Below are 21,745 nucleotides of genomic sequence, written 5' to 3'. Positions count from 1 at the left end.
TGGAGCCTGTTGTTGTGGTGGGCCGGACCTGTGTTGGGGACTTTTGTCATGTACCTGTCAAGGTGGAGGGGGTTCCCTGGTCTGCCCTGGTGGACACTGAGGGCCCCAAGTACTAACGCTTTGCGCCCACTTCAGGTGTATTTGTTTCGCAATTTGCACGTAAAAGCATGGTGAGGTATGTACAAACATGCCGCATGAAACAAATGCCCAACTCCACACAGACAAAGGTGAGCTGGCACCCATGTAAGGGAAGGGAATAAAGACTCTGACAGTAAGGGGCAGATCTGTGAGTCATCCTGTGTGGGTGGCGCCTGTGCAGGACCCTTGTATCCTAGGGCCACAGGCTGCCAGTTAGACCTAAATGGGGGCACACTGAGCTTCCAGGGAGGGCCAGAAGGAGAGAGTGGTGGCGTACTTCAGTAAAACCTTTGACAAACACGAGCGCCGCTACTGTGTCACCCGGAGGGAGCTCTTGGCTGTTGTGGCTTCTGTCAGACACTTCAAGTACTACCTGGGTGGGATGCCCTTTGCTGTAAGGACTGATCACTCTGCTCTCCAGTAGTTCATGTCTTGCAGAGAGCCAGAAGGGCAGGTGGCTCGTTGGTTGGGTGGTGGTCCCAAAAGCATTGCGGGAGGCTGTGCTCCAGAGTACTCATGGGGGGGTGGGGACTGGACACTTTGGAGTCACAAAAACACTCTGCCGCCGTCAGGGCTTTTACCGGGGGCAGCACAAGAGGGATGTTGACGACTTATGCCGCCGCTGTGACAACTGCACAGCCAGAAAGGGCCCCACAGGCCACCCTCACGCTCAGCTCCAACAGTTCCCAGTGGGGGCTCCCATGGAGAGGGTGGGAGTGGATGTAGTTGGACCGTTCCCCACCACAGACAGTGGAAACCGCTGGTTTATTCTATTTTTCAGCCAGAAAGCTAGAGCTAACTGAAGCTGAGTTGAATCACGATAGTTTGGTTGCTAATCTGTAACGTTACCCACCTAAGTCGATCCCGTTTGCTTCGACAACAGAAGTGGAAACAACTAACGTTATCATTTCAAATGATATCTTATTAATCTGTTGAAAACAGTGTTGTCGTTGAAAACGTGGGAATACTTGTTTCCCCTCGGTTCGGCGCCTGTACGTTGGGGTTCACCCCGGTGGACGAGAGGGTAGCCTCCCTCCGCCTTCGGGTGGGGGGACGGGTCCTCACTGTTGTTTGTGCTTACGCACCAAATGGCAGTGCAGAGTACCCACCCTTTTTGGAGTCTCTGGGAGGGGTGCTGGAAAGCGCTCCTCCCGGAGATTCCCTCGTCCTCCTGGGGGACTTCAATGCTCATGTGGGCAATGACAGTGAGACCTGGAGGGGCGTGATTGGGAGGAACGGCCCCCCCAATCTGAACCCGAGCGGTGTTTTGTTGTTGGACTTCTGTGCTAGACACGGCTTGTCCATAACGAACACCATGTTCAAGCATAAGGGTGTCCATATGTGCACTTGGCACCAGGACACCCGAGGTCTCAGTTCGATGATAGACTTTGTAGTCGTGTCGTCGGATCTGAGGCCGAATGTCTTGGACACTCGGGTGAGGAGAGGGGCGGAGCTGTCAACTGATCACCACCTGGTGGTGAGTTGGCTACGATGGTGGGGGAAGACGCCGGTCAGGCCTGGCAGGCCCAAACGTAATGTGAGGGTCTGCTGGGAACGGCTGGCAGAATCCCCTGTCAGAAGGAGCTTCAACTCCCACCTCCGGGAGAGCTTCGACCATGTCTCGGGGGAGGCCGGGGACATTGAGTCCGAATGGGCCATGTTCCGGGCCTCCATTGTTGAGGCGGGTTACCGGAGCTGCGGACGCAAGGCGGTCGGTGCATGTCGCGGCGGTAACCCTCGGACTCGGTGGTGGACGCCGGAGGTGAGGAAAGCCGTCAAGCTGAAGAAGGAGGCCTATCGGACTTTGTTGGCTGGTAGGACTCCAGAGGCAGCTGATGTGTACCAGCAGGCCAAGCGGAATGCGGCTTTGGCGGTCGCGGAGGCAAAAACCCGGGCGTGGGAGGAGTTCGGCGAGGCCATGGAGAATGACTTCCGAACGGCTTTGAAATGGTTCTGGACCACCATCCGGCGACTCAGGAGGGGGAAGCAGTGCACTGTCAACGCTGTATATGGTGGGGATGGTGCTCTGCTGATGGTGATGCTCGACCCATCAAGATGCCATCCCGCCGTATCCCGCTGGCACGCCAGGAGGCGGCAGACAAGGCTGTGTTGGAGATGCAGCCGGCGGGTTTCATCAACCCTCTGACAGCCCCTGGGCGGCACCAGTCGTCATGGTTCCTAAGAAGGGAGGCAAGCTGAGGTTCTGTGCGGACTACAGGCGGCTGAATGAGGTAACCAGGAAGGACTCATACCCCTTACCTCGTATCGATGAGTCACTGGACCTGGTTAGGGGGTCCTCCTGGTTCTCCTCACTAGACCTCCGTAGTGGCTACTGGCAGGTGCCTCTCTCCCCAGAGGCCAGAGCCAAAACTGCGTTACATTACATTACATTTAGTCATTTAGCAGACGCTCTTATCCAGAGCGACTTACAGTAAGTACAGGGTACATTCCCCCGAGGGGGGCAAGTAGGGTGAAGTGCCATGCCCAAGGACACAACGTCAGTTGGCATGACCGGGAATCGAACTGGCAACCTTTGGATTACTAGCCCGATTCCCTCACCGCTCAGCCATCTGACTCCCTAACAGCGTTCTCCACTAACAGAGGACACTGGCAGTTCATGGTTCTGTGCTTCGGCCTGTGCAACACGCCAGCTACGTTTGATAGACAGGGTGCTGGATGGCATTCCCCGACAGCAGTGTCTGGTTTACCTTGATGACACCCTGGCCCATGGCAGCTCTTTCCAGTCAGCCCTGGGGCCTACGGTGTGTGCTGAAGCGGGCTCTTTCCAGTCTGCCCTGGGGGCGCTACGGTGTGTGCTGAAGCGGGCTCTTTCCAGTCTGCCCTGGGGGCGCTACGGTGTGTGCTGAAGCGGGTGTCAGCCATTGGGGCTACGGTGCTAAAGCGCAGGTCTAAAGCTCCACCCCGAGAAGTGCCACTTCATGAGGATGGAGGTGGCTGCATGGGGGGAGCAGCAGGGACGCAGACCTACAGATAGTGATACATATAGTGGTAGAGGCGCAGGTGAGGCCACCATGGCAGACCTACAGACAGTGATACATATAGTGGTAGAGGCACAGGTGAGGCCACCATGGGAAGAGGTAACAGACCTACAGACAGTGATACATATAGTGGTAGAGGCGCAGGTGAGGCCACCATGGGAAGAGGTAACAGCGCTCTCACTTGCAACCAAAGGGTTGTGGTCAGAGTTTGTCTGTGTGCAGCTGGCGGATGGCGTGCTCCAGCATGGATGGTGGTCCCAAAAGCATTGCGGGAGGCTGTGCTCCAGAGTACTCATGGGGGACTGGACACTTGACACTTTGGAGTCACAAAAACACTCTGCCGCCGTCAGGGCTTTTACCAGGGGCAGCACAAGAGGGATGTTGACGACTTATGCCGCCGCTGTGACAACTGCACAGCCAGAAAGGGCCCCACACGCTCTCACGCTCAGCTCCAACAGTTCCCAGTGGGGGCTCCCATGGAGAGGGTGGGAGTGGATGTAGTTGGACCGTTCCCCACCACAGACAGTGGAAACCGCTGGTTTATTCTATTTTTCAGCAAGAAAGCTAGAGCTAACTGAAGCTGAGTTGAATCACGATAGTTTGGTTGCTAATCTGTAACGTTACCCACCTAAGTCGATCCCGTTTGCTTCGACAACAGAAGTGGAAACAACTAACGTTATCATTTCAAATGATATCTTATTAATCTGTTGAAAACAGTGTTGTGTAGACACAATAGTTTTTTTGTACATTTTTATTTCAAGTCTCCATCTTCGATGTTTCAGTGAGTGCTGTTGGCTGTGTTGTGTCTTTGCTCCGCAGCTTCACTCGTTGTATATGGAGGATTATAGGGGCCAAAACTAAATAACTAAATACATAAATAATTAAATAATTGAATGGCTAAATACTTGAATGAATACATAATTTTATTATACAAAGCTTAAATAAATGACTAATTATATAATTGAATGGCTAAATACTTGAATGAATACATAATTATATAATACAAAGCTTAAATAAATGACTAATTATATAATTGAATGCCTAATTGACATACACAATGTATAAATTACAAATTAAATGAGACACTAAATATATAAATGTTACATGTTTACAATGTGACTCAGTATTATACAGGAGGGCAGACTCACTATTATACAGGAGGGCAGGCTCACTATTATACAGGAGGGCAGGCTCACTATTATACAGGAGGGCAGGCTCACTATTATACAGGAGGGCAGCCTCACTATTATACAGGAGGGCAGGCTCACTATTATACAGGAGGGCAGGCTCACTATTATACAGGAGGGCAGACTCACTATTATACAGGAGGGCAGGCTCAATATTATACAGGAGGGCAGGCTCACTATTATACAGGAGGGCAGACTAAAAATTATAGAGAAGTGGAATACTTGCAGGTGAAGTGACAGCCATGACTGTGTAGAGAGGATATATAGAAAATGGTTTCTCATTAAATGCAGTCATGAAAGATTTACGGTAGGTGGAATAATTCTACATTTAGCAAGGACATAACAATGTTTTGAGTTTATACATGTAGAAATATGTATGTATGAAGTATACCTTTGTAGTAAATGGTGCGAGTTCATACATCAGATATTTAGAACATTTAAATAATAAATAACTATGCATATACCCCTTACTGCATCCAACATACTTAAAGGTATGGGGCATTTCACTGTGTCTTCATCTTTGGTCCTGGCACTAGACTTTACGTTACTGGTAAGATATAAGTATTTGAGTTATAAACTTGACTTCATAATTTGCTATATTGGATATGTTTTGTATGTTTGTAATACATTGCATGTTACCAAACAAAGTAAACATTTAAATACTTAATTGATAATGTTCTTCAGGTGTTGTACTAGAGATCCTTAAATTCCCACAATTAATCCAATTATATCTTAATACATTATTTTGTCATCTTCATACTTTAGTTTATCAATTAATTTTAGGGATTTACATTTTAAATGCTTGTCGTGAGTGCAGCCTATCACATCTGTAATCATTCTGATCATCAAAGTGTTTCCGAGAGCCCAGAACGCTACCCAGAATGTGCTTCGATGAAGTTACTTTGAATGTAAATTATCTTGCATGCAGATAGTGTTTATGTACAAACTGTGGTAGTAATTCTATTAAGTAATACAATTTAGAGTGCAGCAAGGGACATATCCAATTGTTTTTAATGATCAGCTCTATTCAAAAAACTATATCATGGTAAAGACTCAAGTAATCTGCAGGGAACTTAATATTTACTGTAGATTTTAATTTATCGATACTCAATAATGAATTCCAGTGAACATATTAGCATACTTTTTATTCTTCTTTTATCATACCTTCAGGCAAGCATGTAAAAGAACCAAAAGTGACGGCCTATCAAGCGCCCAAGAGCCAAACAAATAAGAGGACCACCCTGCTGTGTCAGGCCAGTGACATGTTCCCAGACTTGGTGAGGTTTTCATGGAAGATGGAGAGAGAAGACGGCCGGTTGGTGGAGGTGCCTGAAGCAGAGAGAGAAGAGCTGGAGCAGAGGGAGGACGGGAGAGTGACTAGTGTGATCATCATCAAGAACCAAGAGGCTAAAACAAAAAAGTACAGCTGTACTGTAAAGCATGAACTGACTTTATATGAAGTTAAAGTTGACGACATTCCAAAAATACACAAACAAGGTTTCTCTTCATTCCATTTATGTACCTATTTTGAAGTCTCTAAAGTTAATAGGAGAAAAATAGGCTCACCTAAAAATATTTATCCGTTCCAATTTAATTTATATTTATTTATTTTGAAATAACTTCCTATCTGCACAGCTATCTGTTACATAATTATAATAATGCTCTGGCACATCTGTCTCAGAGGAATCTTCTTTTACCACGGCTGCCTCTGCACCAACCTGTCCACCCCAGAATCATACACACGTCTCTCCTGCCGTCCTCGTCCTTGATGGTAAGACACATTTACTATACCGGTGTAAACTGTTTATAAATAGTCAAAACATATTTATTGTTGTATGTCTGTATTTTAAAAGCACATCCTTTTCACGAAATATTTAAGCTTAAATGGATTGATGTAACTGCTATTGGCTTTTATTTCATGGCTAGTAAAAAATTAAAAGATGTTAGAATACTATTTATTGTTTCTTTATAAATCTTACTAAAATGGTATGAAATTCATGATCACCATCACATTAATCTGTACGTCCCTTATGTTGCCTTAGGAGAAATATAATGATTTGCCTGTAAGTGTCAATGTATGGTATCGTTGGTTTATTTCCTTTCCAGAACTGTTGCAGTCCATGTGCAGTGTGAACTTGGCCTCTCTGGTTTACACTGTGATGATAGTGAAGAGCTTGGTGTACTGCTGTGGGCTCTCCCTCCTGCTGCTCCTCAGGGACAAGAAGGGAAGTCCACCCCACACCTGGAGAAAAGCTCATTAAAACCTACAGGCACTGTTCAGTAATATTGCATTACTACTACTGCAGATTTATCCATATCTTGCCTGATGTCGCATAGCATAGAGTGGATGTGGGATATGAAGAAATGGGTAGACATGAATAATTGTGCACGTTGAGTAGCCTTCTGGCATTATTTTCTGTTGGACAAAAATGATGTCCACTCTGTCAAGTGGCATCCAGTGGGGTCTGGACAAAAATATGTTGTGGGAACAAAGTGTTAGAGCCTGGATGGAGGTATTAGGAAACAGTAGTGTTAGTCTAAATTGTTTAAGTTTATGTTTCTGTCTTCTTTTTATTTATATTTTTTTTACAAATACATTTTGTTACAGCTTCATGGGCTATTTTGTGTAGTGCAATTTTTTTGTATGCATGTATATTTGTCTTTTATATTTTAATACTAAAACAAATACTATTTCAATTGAATTAATGAATCAATGACTTAACATGTTAATTAACAGATGAAAATTCAGTAAATCTTTAAGGTACTATATCTAAATGTTACACATTGTCAAAGAAAATGTTTGCATTTTAGCTCTGTATTCATTTAACAGCGTCTGCTGTGTTCTTAAACAACCTTTTAACACAGATGTTCATCTGTACTCTGACCCAGGTGGAATTCATTATTACAGTTGTGAAATGTGGTTAGTGTGTCGAGTTTTCTGGTGAAGAAAAGTATGTTTTTTACTGTGAAAAAACTAGTTGCAGCATAACCACACATCGATTTCAAGCAATCAAGCCTCAGAGATACTGTTTAAGCCACAGATGCATGCACTTGGAACGATAACATTTTTCACATATACTATGATCTGCCCTTAATTTCTTATGTGAATTTATTTTCTCTACAGTCACACCCGTAAAGGTGTGTTTACAAATCCCAAAACATTACCACAAAAAATATAAAGGTATTTCTTTAAAATGGTTCTGCTTTGAACATTCAGTAGCCAAGAGGTGTAGAGAAATGACAAAGTATGAAGTGAACACGTTGTGGAACATGCATTCCCAGTCATAGAGAACATGATCTTTCCAAGGCAAGTTTCCCTTCAGGGACAGATGGGTCATTGTTAACACTGCAGCAGGGGAACTGGAGTCCGCTTACACATGTCAATACAACAATAAAGTCTGTCTCAAAGTCAAATTACACACTGGGAAAATAACAGAAATAATTAGCAGGAAAACAAGGGACCACAAGTTTTAGGAATTCTGCCATGGAATCCTAACAAAAGATAAATGGTAGGGAAAGTTTACATTAACATAGTACCACATTTATTTGTATTTTCTATCAACATCTGTGTTTTAGTTTATGTGATATTAGAATAGATTGTATGATTTGAGATTATCTAAATTACACAAACAAAGAATCTAGTGAAAACTTTTTATTGCCTTGTTTACATACCGTTGATAAAATTACTTTTCTATCAGAAAGCTAACTGTTGGCTGCTGGTGTTGTCTGTGTTGAATGCATAAGAAAACACCCCTAAGCAGCCTTTGGACACTGTATGAATATCTCAAAGTAAGAATAAGTATGTTGAACAACAATCTTTGTTATTTTCCACAAAGAGATATATTGTGTCGACTAAACAGGGAACAGACTGACAAATGTGCTGCTAGGATACTTCGTTTAGAAAGATTATTTAACGTCAACAGCGCCCTCTAGTGGCTCACAAAAAGGAATTGTTGTGAGGTCGGTGTTTGTCAGGAACAAGAACACACACTTCTATGGCCCACCAGTGACAGTAACATGTCAATGGCAACAGAAAACAGGAAATACATTGAGAAGACGTCTGGTTGGTGGAGGTGCCTGAAGCAGCGAGAGAAGACGTCTGGTTGGTGGAGGTGCCTGAAGCAGCAACTGATTGTATAACTAGAGTTGTATGACTCATCCAACACCAACACTGTGATGGGCGAGTCAACAGACCAATTAGCAATGTCACAGAAAATAAGCAATTCCAAGACGTTCCTTGAAAAATGTTTTCATGATTTCATTATTATTATTTATTTCAAATCGTTGCGAACACTTTTTTAAACAAGTATGTATTATATGTACAAATATGTCCACTTAAATGTGCTGAATGAATGAAACGTAAAATAGACATATTTTCCCTCTCTGACTCAAGTTCCCTCCCATTGCGACGCCCTCCAAGTAAGGAACTGGCCTCCTTCACGTCCGCTTACGGAAAATAAACATCCTCGCTCTTGACACGTGGAATCATTCGCTACGGTGTTAACATCAGAGTACTATCACAATGTCAGGAAGAGGCAAAGGAGGCAAGGGACTCGGAAAAGGAGGCGCCAAGCGTCATCGCAAGGTCCTCCGTGACAACATCCAGGGCATCACCAAGCCCGCTATTCGCCGCCTTGCTCGCCGCGGTGGCGTGAAGCGTATCTCAGGCTTAATATACGAAGAGACGCGTGGTGTGCTGAAGGTGTTCCTGGAGAACGTCATCCGTGATGCCGTGACCTACACCGAGCACGCGAAAAGGAAGACCGTGACCGCCATGGACGTGGTCTACGCGCTGAAGCGCCAGGGACGTACTCTGTACGGCTTCGGCGGTTAAAACATCCTCAAGAATATCAACTGAGGTTCAACAAAAAGGCTCTTTTAAGAGCCACCCACATGTTACAGAGTAGAGACTTTGTTTCCATATTGTGGTGTTCGGTGTCTTAATTTAGTGGAGCCTTGTGAAATGATTTGTATATCTAGAATTTATCATCGGTGAATATCTAGAATGTATCCTCGGTGAATCACAATGAACAAACCTAGTTTCGTCCGCAGTGCAAACAACTCCCGCGTCAAGTGCTTCGATTCAATACCAGTCTAGTAATCCATTTTAGGCTAATGGAGCACCAAATATACTGACAATTGCTGAAATGCTTTAATTTGTATTTCGGTGGTCATGTCGTATCCGAAGCATTTGATGGTATTGTAAAGGGGTTCATTATTCAGGCTTCAACTCTTAATAGGCTACTATAAATGGGTTATATTAGCCGGATATGGGGAGAGCGTTTGACCGAGATGTATCGGGTTCAAATCACCCTGTACTGTGCGTCACTTTAGATACAAGCATCTACTCCGTTTCTGGTTAAACTACGCGGTAAACTGCTGAGGGAGTTCGGCGCAACTTCCTAGTTTTGAGTATCCCCATCTCCTCCAAGCAAGCATACAGCAAACATTTCCGCTGTGACATTAATGATTGATGAAGATGATTGGCTGAGGATTTTTGCAGTCTAAAACGGTTTCTATATTTTCCTTTCAATTATCATAATAACTGTAGATTATGATTACTGAAGGGAAAGGGAGCAATCGGTAAATCCCACGCACGCGCAGTATATTTCAGTATAGCTTGCGAAAATCACATCCCATCTGAGTGCAGCGATTAGCAGGAGGCGTGCCTCAAAATTAGCATGTCTCCCGCTATATATACCGGGTAACCAGCTAGCCCTCATCATTCGTGTCTGAGAAGTACTGATACCTGACAATGCCTGAGCCAGCAAAATCCGCGCCCAAAAAGGGCTCCAAGAAAGCCGTTTCCAAGACCGCCGCAAAGAGCGGCAAGAAGCGCAGAAAGTCCAGGAAGGAGAGTTACGCCATCTACGTGTACAAGGTACTGAAGCAGGTCCACCCTGACACTGGTATCTCCTCCAAGGCCATGGGAATCATGAACTCCTTCGTCAACGATATTTTCGAGCGTATCGCCGGAGAGTCGTCTCGCCTGGCTCACTACAACAAGCGTTCAACCATCACCTCCAGGGAGATCCAGACCGCCGTCCGCCTGCTGCTCCCCGGTGAGCTGGCCAAACACGCCGTGTCCGAGGGCACCAAGGCCGTGACCAAGTACACCAGCTCCAAGTAAACGGGCTCCTTCAAATTTACCCCAAAGGCTTTTTTAAAAGCCACCCACTGTTCTCTAAAATTGAGAAAGGTCCATCACATTTGCTTTAAAATGTCTTCCTGTATTTTATATGAACCAACTCCTGATCTCTGAACAGGGACAGGTCAGTCTACTCTTTACAGCCGAAAGCGTATATTCTGCAAACAAATACGACAGTAGTGTTTCAATGTCTTAAGCACAGTGCAATAGTAACATCTCGATTCCTCAGCAATCTCAACGTTGTCTTTACAGTATGTGCCTGTGTAGCCCAGGTTAATATGGACAAGTGAATTAGATATAAATTATCGATACATTTGCTTAACAGATCATTCTTTCATTGTATGTAAATATTCAATACGTGCATACAATGGCTGTTTTTTTTTTTTTTTTAATAGTAGTAACCACTTTTGCAGCTGTAGTTCATCACGTTGCTGCAATGTCATCGGGCGCGCAACTTGAGCGTCCTGTGGAAAGGCGCGAATGGAGACAAATATCTCCAAACAAGTACAATGAAGTTTAGGATTTGAGTTGAACGTAAGGAAGTTGACAAACGGTAGACAAAACGAAACCCGAAACGATGGAAACTTAGATCTGAGGATCCATGGATAAAGACTTCTGAAATGGATATTGTTTGTTTCGTTTATTTTTACAGGGACAATACACATTAATCAACGTTTCAGTAAAAGTGAAGGTTTTAGCCAGTGGCTAATTCAACCGCAATCCCTGGGCTGGTTATATCCTGGTTGGTTCTGGCTGTTGAAGACTTGACAACGGTCATCATCACTCCTCAGCGGCTCGTCATCTGCAGCATCGTTGCTGTCTGAACTTGTAACCAAAGGGGTGGGAGGGAACTGAGGGCTATCAGGGAAGCACTGGACTTCAAACCTGAGATCTCAGTGGATAGTTATGTTTTTTATTAGTTGTTGGGTCAAAATCACCATAAAGTGCCTTTGAGACATCACAATTTACAAAATAAAAAAATAGATTTTCCATTTAACTTCATGTGTTGTATTAAGGGGGTCATAGAATGATTTTATAGGGTATTTCACACTGTTCCTTAATTAGAAGGTTGTTGGTTAGATTCCCGGCCGTGCCAAATGACGTTGTGTCCTTGGGCAAGGCACTTCACCCTACATGTCTCTGTACTTACTGGAAGTTGCTCTGGATAAGTGTCTGCTAAATGACTAAATGTATATAATTACTACTTATCTCTAAATATATAGAAGTATTTGACATTTGAGTTGGTTGCTTTATATTAAGTTCACTAAAGTATTGTGTGTACTTGTTGCTGGTGATAATCAACAAGAGCGCCATCACCGAAGTGTCCAGTTGTCGTCGTAGCTGACGTTGTTGTTTGTTCCCTGCCCAGACCCCATGGGCGATGCCTACCCGGTGCCCCGTCCCCCTCAACAGAAGCCCCCCCAGCTGTCTGCCAGAGAGAGGAGGAGGCTGGCCATCAACTCCAAATTGCACAAAGTAACTTCACATATCTATCTATGTTGGAAATGTAGAGAGAATTCATGATACTAATACAAGTTTCTTTCAACTAGTGCAAGGTTTAGACTGGTACAGAGTTTGGTCCTTAAGTATGAGAGTCTAAATCTCTCTCTGTGGTTCAGGACAGGGAGGCTGCAAGATTACATAATCCTTATTCTAGCTCTAGCTACGTAACCAAGGTTAATTTATACTTCTGAAGTAGCCTGCTCCATGTCAGGATAAAAGTCAAGCTAAATTAAGATGTGTTGCAAATGATTTCTAACAGGCAGAAACAGAATCTCAATCTTACGTAATTCAGTCTAGTAAATTCCTGCGCGCAAAGCACTTTAGTCGGTGTTCGGAAACTTAAGGGCAGACTTTTTGAACTGCAGACATGAAAGAATTTACGTGTTTTTTCATCTCCAAAGAATGTATTAATTTAAATAAACAAGTCTCTAAAAGTAAAATAAAGTCTAAAAGCCTCTATATTACTTCATCCTCTCCTTCAAGCTTCCCCAATGTTATAGGTGCAATATTGTTGCCATGGGTGTATCCAGGCCCACTGGAAGACTCAGGGGATGACTGCCTGGTGCCCCCAGGGTTGAAAAAAACGTTGTTCAAGCCCTTCAAACAGACACAGTCTGCTACTGTCCAAACCCTTCAAACGGCCACAGTCTGCTACTGTACAAGCCCTTCAAACGGCAACAGTCTGCTACCGTCCAAGCCCTTCAAACGGACACAGTCTGCTACTGTCCAAGCCCTTCAAACGGCCACAGTCTGCTACTGTCCAAGCCCTTCAAACAGACACAGTCTGCTACTGTCCAAGCCCTTCAAACAGACAGTCTGCTACTGTCCAAGCCCTTCAAACAGCCACAGTCTGCCACAGTCTAAGGAGTCAGGTGGCTGAGCGGTTATGGAATTGGGCTAGTAATCAACGTCATTCGGCTCTGCCAAATGACGTTGTGTGTGTGGGTAAGGCACTTCACCCTACTTGCCTCGGGGGAATGTCCCTGTACTTCGCTCTGGATAAGAGCGTCTGCCAAATGACTAAATGTACTTACTGTAAGTCACTCTGGATAAGAGCGTCAGCTAAATGACAATAAAATGTAAATGTATAAGCATGGATATGTGGAGGCAGACTATGTTAATTGGAAATCTGGGGCAGCTGGCCATACACTGTCAGCCAGAATAGTAATGATTGTATGTGGATTAAATACGCACGTGTTATATAATGATATATTCTGAGTCCTGCTGAGCAATTTTAAATGACAGTTCTGCCAAGCAAAGTGTGCTACAGTTGGGGTCACCTTCTGATCGGAAAGTCTGTGCAATAACACTTATTTCAGGTAATCCATTTTAGTCATTGTTATCTTTCCACTTATGCTTTATAAGGGAGTTGGAGTACTCAAATTCTGTTTATAAAAAATTAACATTACAGGACGTACGATTAAGACGTATGACTAGGAAAACATTTGCCTTCTCGTTTAAACAGTGAGGTGGCTCTTAAGAGCCTTTGTGGGTTTAGAGATCACATGATCACGGACGTCTAGGCGCGCTCTCCGCGGATGCGGCGGGCCAGCTGGATGTCCTTGGGCATGATGGTGACCCTCTTGGCGTGGATGGCGCACAGGTTGGTGTCCTCGAACAGACCGACCAGGTAAGCCTCGCTGGCCTCCTGCAGAGCCATCACGGCGGAGCTCTGGAAACGCAGATCGGTCTTGAAATCCTGGGCGATTTCCCTCACCAGGCGCTGGAAAGGCAGCTTGCGGATGAGCAACTCGGTGGACTTCTGGTAACGACGGATCTCTCTCAGAGCCACGGTTCCGGGCCTGTAACGATGGGGCTTCTTCACACCACCGGTGGCTGGCGCACTCTTACGAGCGGCCTTGGTGGCGAGCTGCTTCCTCGGGGCTTTGCCGCCGGTAGATTTACGAGCTGTCTGCTTGGTTCTTGCCATGATACTTGTCTTTTTGTCGACGAGTTTGAAGTAAGTCTTGGGAGAAAGGATAAGGAAGTATATATGGTCGGCTTGTCGTCCGCTGATTGGACTTCTCTCCCGAGCAGACTGATTGGCAAACCGTCGACACCTTCTCCGTTGGCAATTGGACACGGGGACGGAGGTCAGTTCCCGCCCACATTTGAAACCTTCTGGCTCCGCCCTCATCCTCCTTCCGTTGCACCGCTGCGCAGTGGTGGGCAAGTAGGCGATTATTAAAATAATAAACTCATTTCTGCATTTTAGATCGTGCTTGTGAGTGTTCCCACCAAAGACAACCCGTACATGAATGCAATCATTGAAATATGTAAAGTTAATGTGCATATTGACCAAAAGCAATTGAGCCTTATCCAGACTATTTCTGTAAGGGATGCACCCGCTTCTACAACGTTTGCAGACGTGACGTGAGATTGAGCAGCAAAGTAAACCATTTAGGTTTACTTAGTGGCGGAACTTAATTAAGTGGTTCCAGTGTAGCGATAAGGCTTATTCTGTGTAATGTATTATGTACCTTTCATATAAGAGTTGTAAGACAATGCGCTTTTGAAGAGTTTAGTGGGTGGCTCTTAAAAGAGCCTTTGGATAAAGTGAGACTGAGGTTTAGTCTTTACTTGGCCTTGACGGCCTTCTCGGTCTTCTTAGGAAGAAGTACCGCCTGGATGTTGGGCAGCACTCCACCCTGAGCGATCGTAACGCCTCCGAGAAGTTTGTTGAGCTCCTCGTCGTTGCGGACGGCCAGCTGCAGGTGACGGGGGATGATACGAGTCTTCTTGTTGTCACGAGCCGCGTTGCCGGCCAACTCCAGGATCTCAGCGGTGAGGTACTCGAGCACGGCTGCCAGGTAGACGGGTGCGCCAGCTCCCACACGTTGAGCATAGTTGCCCTTGCGGAGAAGCCTGTGAACACGACCCACGGGGAACTGGAGCCCGGCGCGGGATGACCTGGTCTTGGCCTTAGCCCTGGCTTTGCCTCCGGTTTTGCCTCTTCCGCTCATCTTCGTGATATATCTGTTTGAAACGAGTGATGACAAGCGTCGTCGGAGCACAGACTTTATAGGCTAGCTGACGGTAAACGGCTTTCATTGGTCACAATGTCGGTCGGGACTTGATCCAATCGTAGGTGGCGACAATCTCGGGGGTGGAGCCATTCTCTCCGCAGAAGGCGCGTTTGGTGGTCTTGTCTCCCCCACCCAGGTGGTTCATCGCCACCTGTGGCTGTCGCTAACGATAGTTAATGGAGGTAACTCCAGTTCTATGAGTGGAGCGGAGCCCCATAGGGGAGCTCTGCTCCTATTGGTTTACCCGCTGCCTAGTGCAGCTAATGACTGAAGATCAAAATATACACACACCTGTCACTCACACAGGTGCCCTATATAAGGGGGTGACAGCCGTCACTCATCCTCCCAAAAGTATTAATACAGCCGGGTTGAATAAGTCGAGCTGGGCCTGCAGCCCTATGGGGCTCCGCTCCACTCATAGAACTGGAGTTCTATTTCGTGGAGCTCCGCCCCATAGGGGAGCTCTGCTCCTATTGGTTTACCCGCTGCCTAGTGCAGCTAATGACTGAAGATCAAAATATACACACACCTGTCACTCACACAGGTGCCCTATATAAGGGGGTGACAGCCGTCACTCATCCTCCCAAAAGTATTAATACAGCCGGGTTGAATAAGTCGAGCTGGGCCTGCAGCCCTATGGGGCTCCGCTCCACTCATAGAACTGGAGTTCTATTTCGTGGAGCTCCGCCCCATAGGGGAGCTCTGCTCCTATTGGTTTACCCGCTGCCTAGTGCAGCTAATGACTGAAGATCAAAATATACACACACCTGTCACTCACACAGGTGCCCTATATAAGGGGGTGACAGCCGTCACTCATCCTCCCAAAAAATTCAGCACGGGTTGCTCGAATTTAGTGGCTTGAAGATTAAAGAATATCTGAAATGAGCGTTTCCATTCCACCGCTTCCGCGCAAGGCTCTTTTAAGAGCCCAATGCCGGTGCCGTTTCTTGGAGGCCGATGGAGACCACCACGAATTTTGTTTCGTGTGCTTGGGACCTCGGCATGCCAGGGACGGTTTGGTGAACCCTCCTGTCTGCTTGTCGTGCGCTGGCCTCTCCGTCTCGGAGAGGCGGCTGCGTCACGACTTCTTTCAGGTGGAGGAGCCCCTCGAAGATGTGGTCTCCGCTCTGCTCTCCGAGGAGGAGAGTTCAGAATTTGAGGACCACCTCGAGGCGGCTATTGAGGTGCACGCGCCTGGGCGGGAACCTCCTGTGGAGGCTTTCTGCCCAAGCGTGTTGCGTTCAACCCCCCCGCACTTCTCTGAGGTAAAAGGGCGCGAGTTGACCTCGACCTCAGAGGATGACGAAGAGCCGGCTCCCGCCCCTCCCGTCTCCTCAGCGCTGTCTCGCAGGGCAGACTTCCCGTCTGTCATCGCGAAGGCAGCCGAAATCATGGGCGTTCCCCTGCCGGCCTCTCCTCCTGTGGAGGAAGATGACCCGTGGGATGTCGGCCCTCATGCAAAACGCAGTAAGGCCTCGAAGCCCTTATGCCCCACTATGCCGAGACTGGCAGATTATGTGCAGGGCTCATGGGAAGCGCCAGCGGTGGCTAACGCCCCGGTCAAGGCGCTCCTCCCGTTCACGAGGGTGAGCGGGCTGGGTGAGGCAGCGAAGTCCGGTCCCCCACCCTTGGAACCGTCCCTCGCCGCTTACCTGGTGCCAGGGGCGAGCGCTTGGTTGACGGCGAGGAAGGCGACCCTGCCATCATCCCGGGACAAGCTTACTGCCTCTCTGGCAGACAAGGCGTATGTCTGGGGTGCGCAGGCAGCGGCTGCCTCTGGGAACGCCGCCCTTCTGACGGCGGCGGTCTCCAAACTCTCCACGGAGAGGCCTGAGGGACTGTCGGCCGAGGAGACGTCGTGGGTTGCCAGGATGGCATCTGCCGCGCTCCACCTGAATCAGGGGGCAGCGATTTGCGCTGGCAGGGCGATGGGACACAGCGTTGTGGTTCATCGCCACCTGTGGCTGTCGCTAACAGCCATGAGGGAGGCGGACAAGTCCGCCCTACTCAACGCTCCCGTGGCTAGCGAGGGCCTGTTCGGACCGGCTGTGGCGTCAGCCTCCGAACGCTTCTCGCGCCTGGAGGAGGAGAGGAAGCACCTGCTAGGGCATATGCCCCTGCAGAAGAAACCTCACGCTGCTCCATTCTCTGTTTCCTCCGGTACCTCGCAAAGCAGGAGGAAACGAGCTCGCCGTCCGGTGGCACGAGCGGCCGCTGCGACGCAGGCTGCTCCTCCCGCGGCACCTGTTCCACCCTTGGCTGTTCCCCCCGAGAGAGCGGGTCACAGCCGCCCGCCTAACGCCAGCTGGCGTGGTGGCGGAGGGGGAAGGAAGAGGAGAGCGTGACTGGCGGCGGGGACCGAGGCTTCGGTCCCCACCCCGTTCTATCTGAATGAAATAAAGAGGCTTGGACCTCCACTCTACTCTTTCCCTGAAAGACAAGTGTTCCATTCAGTGCCTCTTACGCCTTCGACGAGTACAGAGCTGAGCACTCGTACTGTTGTCGAGCGGGTTAATGAGTTGGTTTCGGTTCGCGAGTTGTCCTCAACGAGTGACGCCGAACCATCAAGCACTGCACTCGTAGCGGAGTCTGGCCCAGCTAGCAAGCGTGTGGCCAGACCGCTACCCGTCTCTGTGCACCTTGACACAGCGTGTGACTCTGTTGTCACGTTACAAGAACCATCACTGCGGCTGTGCGCCCAGAGCTCTGACCGCACTGTGAGACCTCTTGAAGCTCATAGCTCAGACAGAGCTCAGACCTCTCTTGGTCAGGGGGCGCAGCCCCAGCCCTTTCGAGTCGACCCCACCTTGGGCTGTGCGCCGATTCGGTGCACAGCGGCGGCTGGGGTCAGACAAGAGTACGGCCGTTTCCTGTCTGCGGCTCCGCAGCTACACGCACGCCCGCTCTCTCTGCGTTATGCAGAGTGGCGAGAGTCATGCTCACTGCCAAGCTGGCTAGACAGGATACTGAGAGAGGGTTGTGCCATCCAGTTCATGCGGACTCCCCCTCCTTTCAGAGGAGTGAGGGAGACACGCTTGTCCTGCCCGCTGAAAGCACTCGCTCTCCGGACGGAGATAGCGAGCTTGCTGACCAAAGGGACAGTGATCCCGGTCCCCAGAGATCAGGAGAACTCGGGTCTCTACTCCCCTTATTTTTTGGTTCCCAAGAAAAACGGGGGGATGAGGCCGATTCTAGACCTGAGGGTGCTCAACGAGAGTGTGGCCAAACGGCCCTTTCGCATGCTGACGATAAAGCGTTTGCTGACTTGTGTACAGCGGAACGACTTTGGGATCAGCATAGATCTGAAGGACGCGTATTTCCATGTGCCTATCAAACAGAAGCACAGGAGATTTCTGCGTTTTGCCTTCGAAGGGAAAAAGTACGAGTACACGCGCCTGCCGTTTGGTTACGCGCTGGCTCCTCGAACTTTCTCCAAGTGCGTGGAAGCAGCTCTAGAACCGTTACGGCGGAGAGGAATACGCATTCTGGCGTACCTCGACGACCTGTTAGTTCTAGCTCAGTCTCCGGACAGAGCTATCCAGGACGCGACCTCACTGGTGAGTCAGCTCAGCCAGTTGGGGTTCGCTGTCAACTGGGAGAAGAGCGCTCCATGGCCCGCTCAACAGTTTACCTACCTAGGTATCCATTTGGACACTGTTGGGATGAGAGCCAGACTGTCGGCGCCACGGAGAGAGGCTATTTCATTAGCTCTCCGCGCGTTCCGGGTCTCACGCACAATCACCGCACTGTCGGCGATGTCCCTATTGGGGTTGATGGCGGCGGCTCATGTAGTAGTGCCATTAGGCCTGTTATACATGCGCAAGCTGCAGAGATGGTTTGCTCAGTTGCGGTTGGATCCTGTGCGACACCGCCGCAGACTGCTAGTGATACCGAGATCAGTCAAAACCGATCTGAACCATTGGAGAGACCCGCGCGTCATGGCGCGCGGAGTCGACATGGGCAGAGTGACATCTCTCTATCCGGTCTTTACGGACGCGTCCTTGACCGGGTGGGGTGGAGTATGTCAGGCGGGCTCGATAGGAGGAAGATGGGAACCGTCAGAGACGCGTCACATCAACCTCCTGGAGCTCGAAGCGGTTCGACTGACTCTGTGCCATTTCGCGCTGGTGTTGAAGGATCAAAACGTTCTCGTCAGATCCGACAACAGGGTGACGGTGTCTTACATCAACAGACAGGGAGGGGTGCGCTCTCCAGCACTTCACCGCTTAGCGGAGGAAGTGTGGACTTGGGCTTTCACGCACCTACGCTCCCTGAGAGCTCTGCACATTCCAGGTCTGCTCAACGAGGGAGCGGACCTGATGTCAAGAGGCGGCCCGAGAGAGGACGAATGGAGGTTGAAACCGTCCATCGTGTCTCTGATCTGGGCACGTTTCGGCCGAGCACAGGTGGATCTGTTTGCGTCACGAGCCAACACACAGTGTCTTCTGTGGTTCTCGCTGCGCGCACAGGACAGACCTCCGCTTGGAGTCGATGCATTCGCGCACCGTTCCTGGCCGAGAGGTCTGCTATACGCATTTCCACCTCTGGCCTCCATCCTCCCCTTGCTGGCTCGGGTGAGGTCGGACGGGCTGTCGGTCATTCTGATAGCCCCCGATCGCCCCGGAGCCCCATGGTTCCCAGAGATGATGGGGATGCTGGTGGGCGGGCCTTGGCCCATACCTCATCAGACGGATGCGCTCTCTCAGGCCGGAGGCCTGGTGAAGAGCCCTCCAGTGATCGGAGGCCCACTTATGGCTTGGCTACTGAGAGGGAACTCTTAGAGCGCCGGGGTCTGTCTGATGCTGTCATTCAGACCATTCAGAGTGCGCGCGCACAATCTACTGCTAGAGGGTACGCGTCGCGCTGGCGAGCCTTCATGCAATGGTGTGGAAAACAGAACCTTGACCCGGTCTCATGTCCGGTCGAAATGTTCTTGTGTTTCTTACAATCGTTGTTTGACGAGGGCTTAGCCGCGAGCACGGTTCGTGTTTACGCGGCTGCCGTTTCGGCATGTCACGAAGGGTTCGCCAAAACGACGCTGTTCAGCCACCCGCTGGTCAAGCGTTTTCTGGCTGGGGTGTGTAGGCTCAGGCCGCCTCCGAGAGCGTCAACACCTACATGGGATTTATCTCTGGTGTTAGACGCTCTGTGTGGGCCACCTTTCGAGCCCATAGACGATGTGTCATTACGTCTGCTTTCTCTCAAGACGAGTCTGCTTCTCGCTTTGACTACGGCTAAGCGAGTGAGCGACTTGTGCGCTTTGTCAACACGCGCGGATTGTTTGGTCATCTCGGGTGATCGAACAAGAGCGGTGTTGCGTCCTAACCCGGCTTTTATCCCCAAGGTGATTAGCCGAGCGTTCAGGGCACAAAGCTGCGAACTGAGAGCCTTTTTCCCACCTCCGCACAGCGGAGAGGAGGAAAGACGCTTACATAGCCTGTGCCCAGTGCGCGCTCTCTCGCGCTATCTGGAATGCACAGCAAGCATCAGATCTTCTCCCCAGTTACTGATCTGCTACGGTGGATCGAGAGCTGGCTTGCCACTCTCCAAACAGAGACTTTCTCACTGGCTCTGCGAGGCTATTGGTCTCGCGTACGAGTCTATGAGATGTCCCGTGCCACCTGGCATTCGGGCTCATTCCACCCGAGGAGTGGCGGCATCTGCCGCCATCCTCAGGGGTGTAGGAGTGGAGGAGATTTGTGAAGCGGCGTCTTGGTCGTCGCCTTCACCATTTGTGCGATATTATCTATTGGACGTTTCCTCCTCATCTTTTGCGCATTCTGTCCTCAGCATGGCTGGTGGATCAAGTGTAGCGAGATGACAACTCGCAAGGTTCTTGTGGGCCCTAGATGCGAGTTGTTCGTTGGGTTTATCGCCAAGTGTGGGACAGTCAGACATTCTCAGTTGAGATGTCTATACTGTATGTGTTCTGTTGCCCCTCCAGCTTAGCTGTTGTGCAGGCGAGAGGAACAACATGAGTTTTTAAGTAAACTCTCCTGTTTTCACCCTGGACGGCTCTCTGTCACAGTAGCGGCCTGACCAGGAGGACAGACCCTGTGTATTATTTACATCAGCAGGTCTGTCCTCGGTGCCTTGTGAGATTATGTGTCTTTTAGATCTAGTCTCGCTGGGGGTATATCTGGCCTCGCTCGCTCCGCCTAAACCAATAGGAGCAGAGCTCCCCTATGGGGCGGAGCTCCATGAAATAGAACGATAGTTAATGGAGGTAACTCCAGTTCTATGAGTGGAGCGGAGCCCCATAGGGCTGCAGGCCCAGCTCGACTTATTCAACCCGGCTGTATTAATACTTTTGGGAGGATGAGTGACGGCTGTCACCCCCTTATATAGGGCACCTGTGTGAGTGACAGGTGTGTGTATATTTTGATCTTCAGTCATTAGCTGCACTAGGCAGCGGGTAAACCAATAGGAGCAGAGCTCCCCTATGGGGCTCCGCTCCACTCATAGAACTGGAGTTACCTCCATTAACTATCGTTACGTTTCTCGTCAGATTATTTGGCTCACTGGAAAACGTTTTCTCGTTTTGCACGACTGCCGTTTTAAATACTATTGGGGGCAAATGGCACAGACAACACGGTGCGCAGAGCTCCCTCCGCGAGGCCAACGGTGATGATTTGAGCCGGCCACAACAAAACATAGAGTGCCTCCGGTCCACATACCATTTTATTTTGAACGTTGAAAAGGCTGCTTGCTGCCCGATTTACTTCTAGACCGCAGCTCAATTCC

General features: G+C 48.8%; 5 protein-coding genes and 1 long non-coding RNA gene across 6 annotated transcripts in view; 4 read left to right on the top strand and 2 right to left on the bottom strand.

Moving 5' to 3' along the window:
* Positions 1-21,745, top strand: part of LOC134021879 (uncharacterized) — a 317,808-nt gene that overhangs the window by 237,535 nt on the left and 58,528 nt on the right. The window lies entirely within an intron of this gene.
* On the top strand, positions 2,310-7,082 carry LOC134022714 (uncharacterized). Its single transcript, XM_062464464.1, has 6 exons — positions 2,310-2,477; positions 2,790-2,947; positions 4,816-4,874; positions 5,495-5,821; positions 6,006-6,095; positions 6,431-7,082. The coding sequence occupies exons 1-6, from the start codon at positions 2,310-2,312 to the stop codon at positions 6,583-6,585; spliced, it is 957 nt and encodes a 318-aa protein (XP_062320448.1). The 3' UTR covers positions 6,586-7,082.
* LOC134021869 (histone H4) lies at positions 8,829-9,300 on the top strand. Its single transcript, XM_062462947.1, has one exon. It carries the CDS (start codon positions 8,847-8,849, stop codon positions 9,156-9,158), a length of 312 nt encoding a protein of 103 aa, XP_062318931.1. The 5' UTR covers positions 8,829-8,846; the 3' UTR covers positions 9,159-9,300.
* On the top strand, positions 10,075-11,489 carry LOC134021863 (histone H2B-like). The gene has a single exon (XM_062462941.1). It carries the CDS (start codon positions 10,080-10,082, stop codon positions 10,452-10,454), a length of 375 nt encoding a protein of 124 aa, XP_062318925.1. The 5' UTR covers positions 10,075-10,079; the 3' UTR covers positions 10,455-11,489.
* On the bottom strand, positions 13,474-13,920 carry LOC134021874 (histone H3). The gene has a single exon (XM_062462952.1). It carries the CDS (start codon positions 13,903-13,905, stop codon positions 13,495-13,497), a length of 411 nt encoding a protein of 136 aa, XP_062318936.1. The 5' UTR covers positions 13,906-13,920; the 3' UTR covers positions 13,474-13,494.
* LOC134021858 (histone H2A) lies at positions 14,450-14,948 on the bottom strand. The gene has a single exon (XM_062462937.1). The coding sequence runs from the start codon at positions 14,936-14,938 to the stop codon at positions 14,552-14,554; it is 387 nt and encodes a 128-aa protein (XP_062318921.1). The 5' UTR covers positions 14,939-14,948; the 3' UTR covers positions 14,450-14,551.

The sequence above is a fragment of the Osmerus eperlanus genome, chromosome 6 (genome assembly GCF_963692335.1).
Source record: "Osmerus eperlanus chromosome 6, fOsmEpe2.1, whole genome shotgun sequence".
NCBI classification, from domain to species: domain Eukaryota; kingdom Metazoa; phylum Chordata; class Actinopteri; order Osmeriformes; family Osmeridae; genus Osmerus; species Osmerus eperlanus.
The sequence above is the reverse complement of the archived record's forward strand: the minus strand, read 5'-3'. Positions and strand labels throughout refer to the sequence as shown.

Coding starts and splice junctions, on each gene's coding strand:
- LOC134022714 (XM_062464464.1), top strand. CDS start 2,310: ATGGTTCCTAAGAAGGGAGGCAAGCTGAGGTTCTGTGCGGACTACAGG. Junction 2,478..2,789: donor TCCGTAGTGGCTACTGGCAG/GTGCCTCTCTCC, acceptor GCAACACGCCAG/CTACGTTTGATAGACAGGGT. Junction 6,096..6,430: donor TGCCGTCCTCGTCCTTGATG/GTAAGACACATT, acceptor TTTCCTTTCCAG/AACTGTTGCAGTCCATGTGC.
- LOC134021869 (XM_062462947.1), top strand. CDS start 8,847: ATGTCAGGAAGAGGCAAAGGAGGCAAGGGACTCGGAAAAGGAGGCGCC.
- LOC134021863 (XM_062462941.1), top strand. CDS start 10,080: ATGCCTGAGCCAGCAAAATCCGCGCCCAAAAAGGGCTCCAAGAAAGCC.
- LOC134021874 (XM_062462952.1), bottom strand. CDS start 13,905: ATGGCAAGAACCAAGCAGACAGCTCGTAAATCTACCGGCGGCAAAGCC.
- LOC134021858 (XM_062462937.1), bottom strand. CDS start 14,938: ATGAGCGGAAGAGGCAAAACCGGAGGCAAAGCCAGGGCTAAGGCCAAG.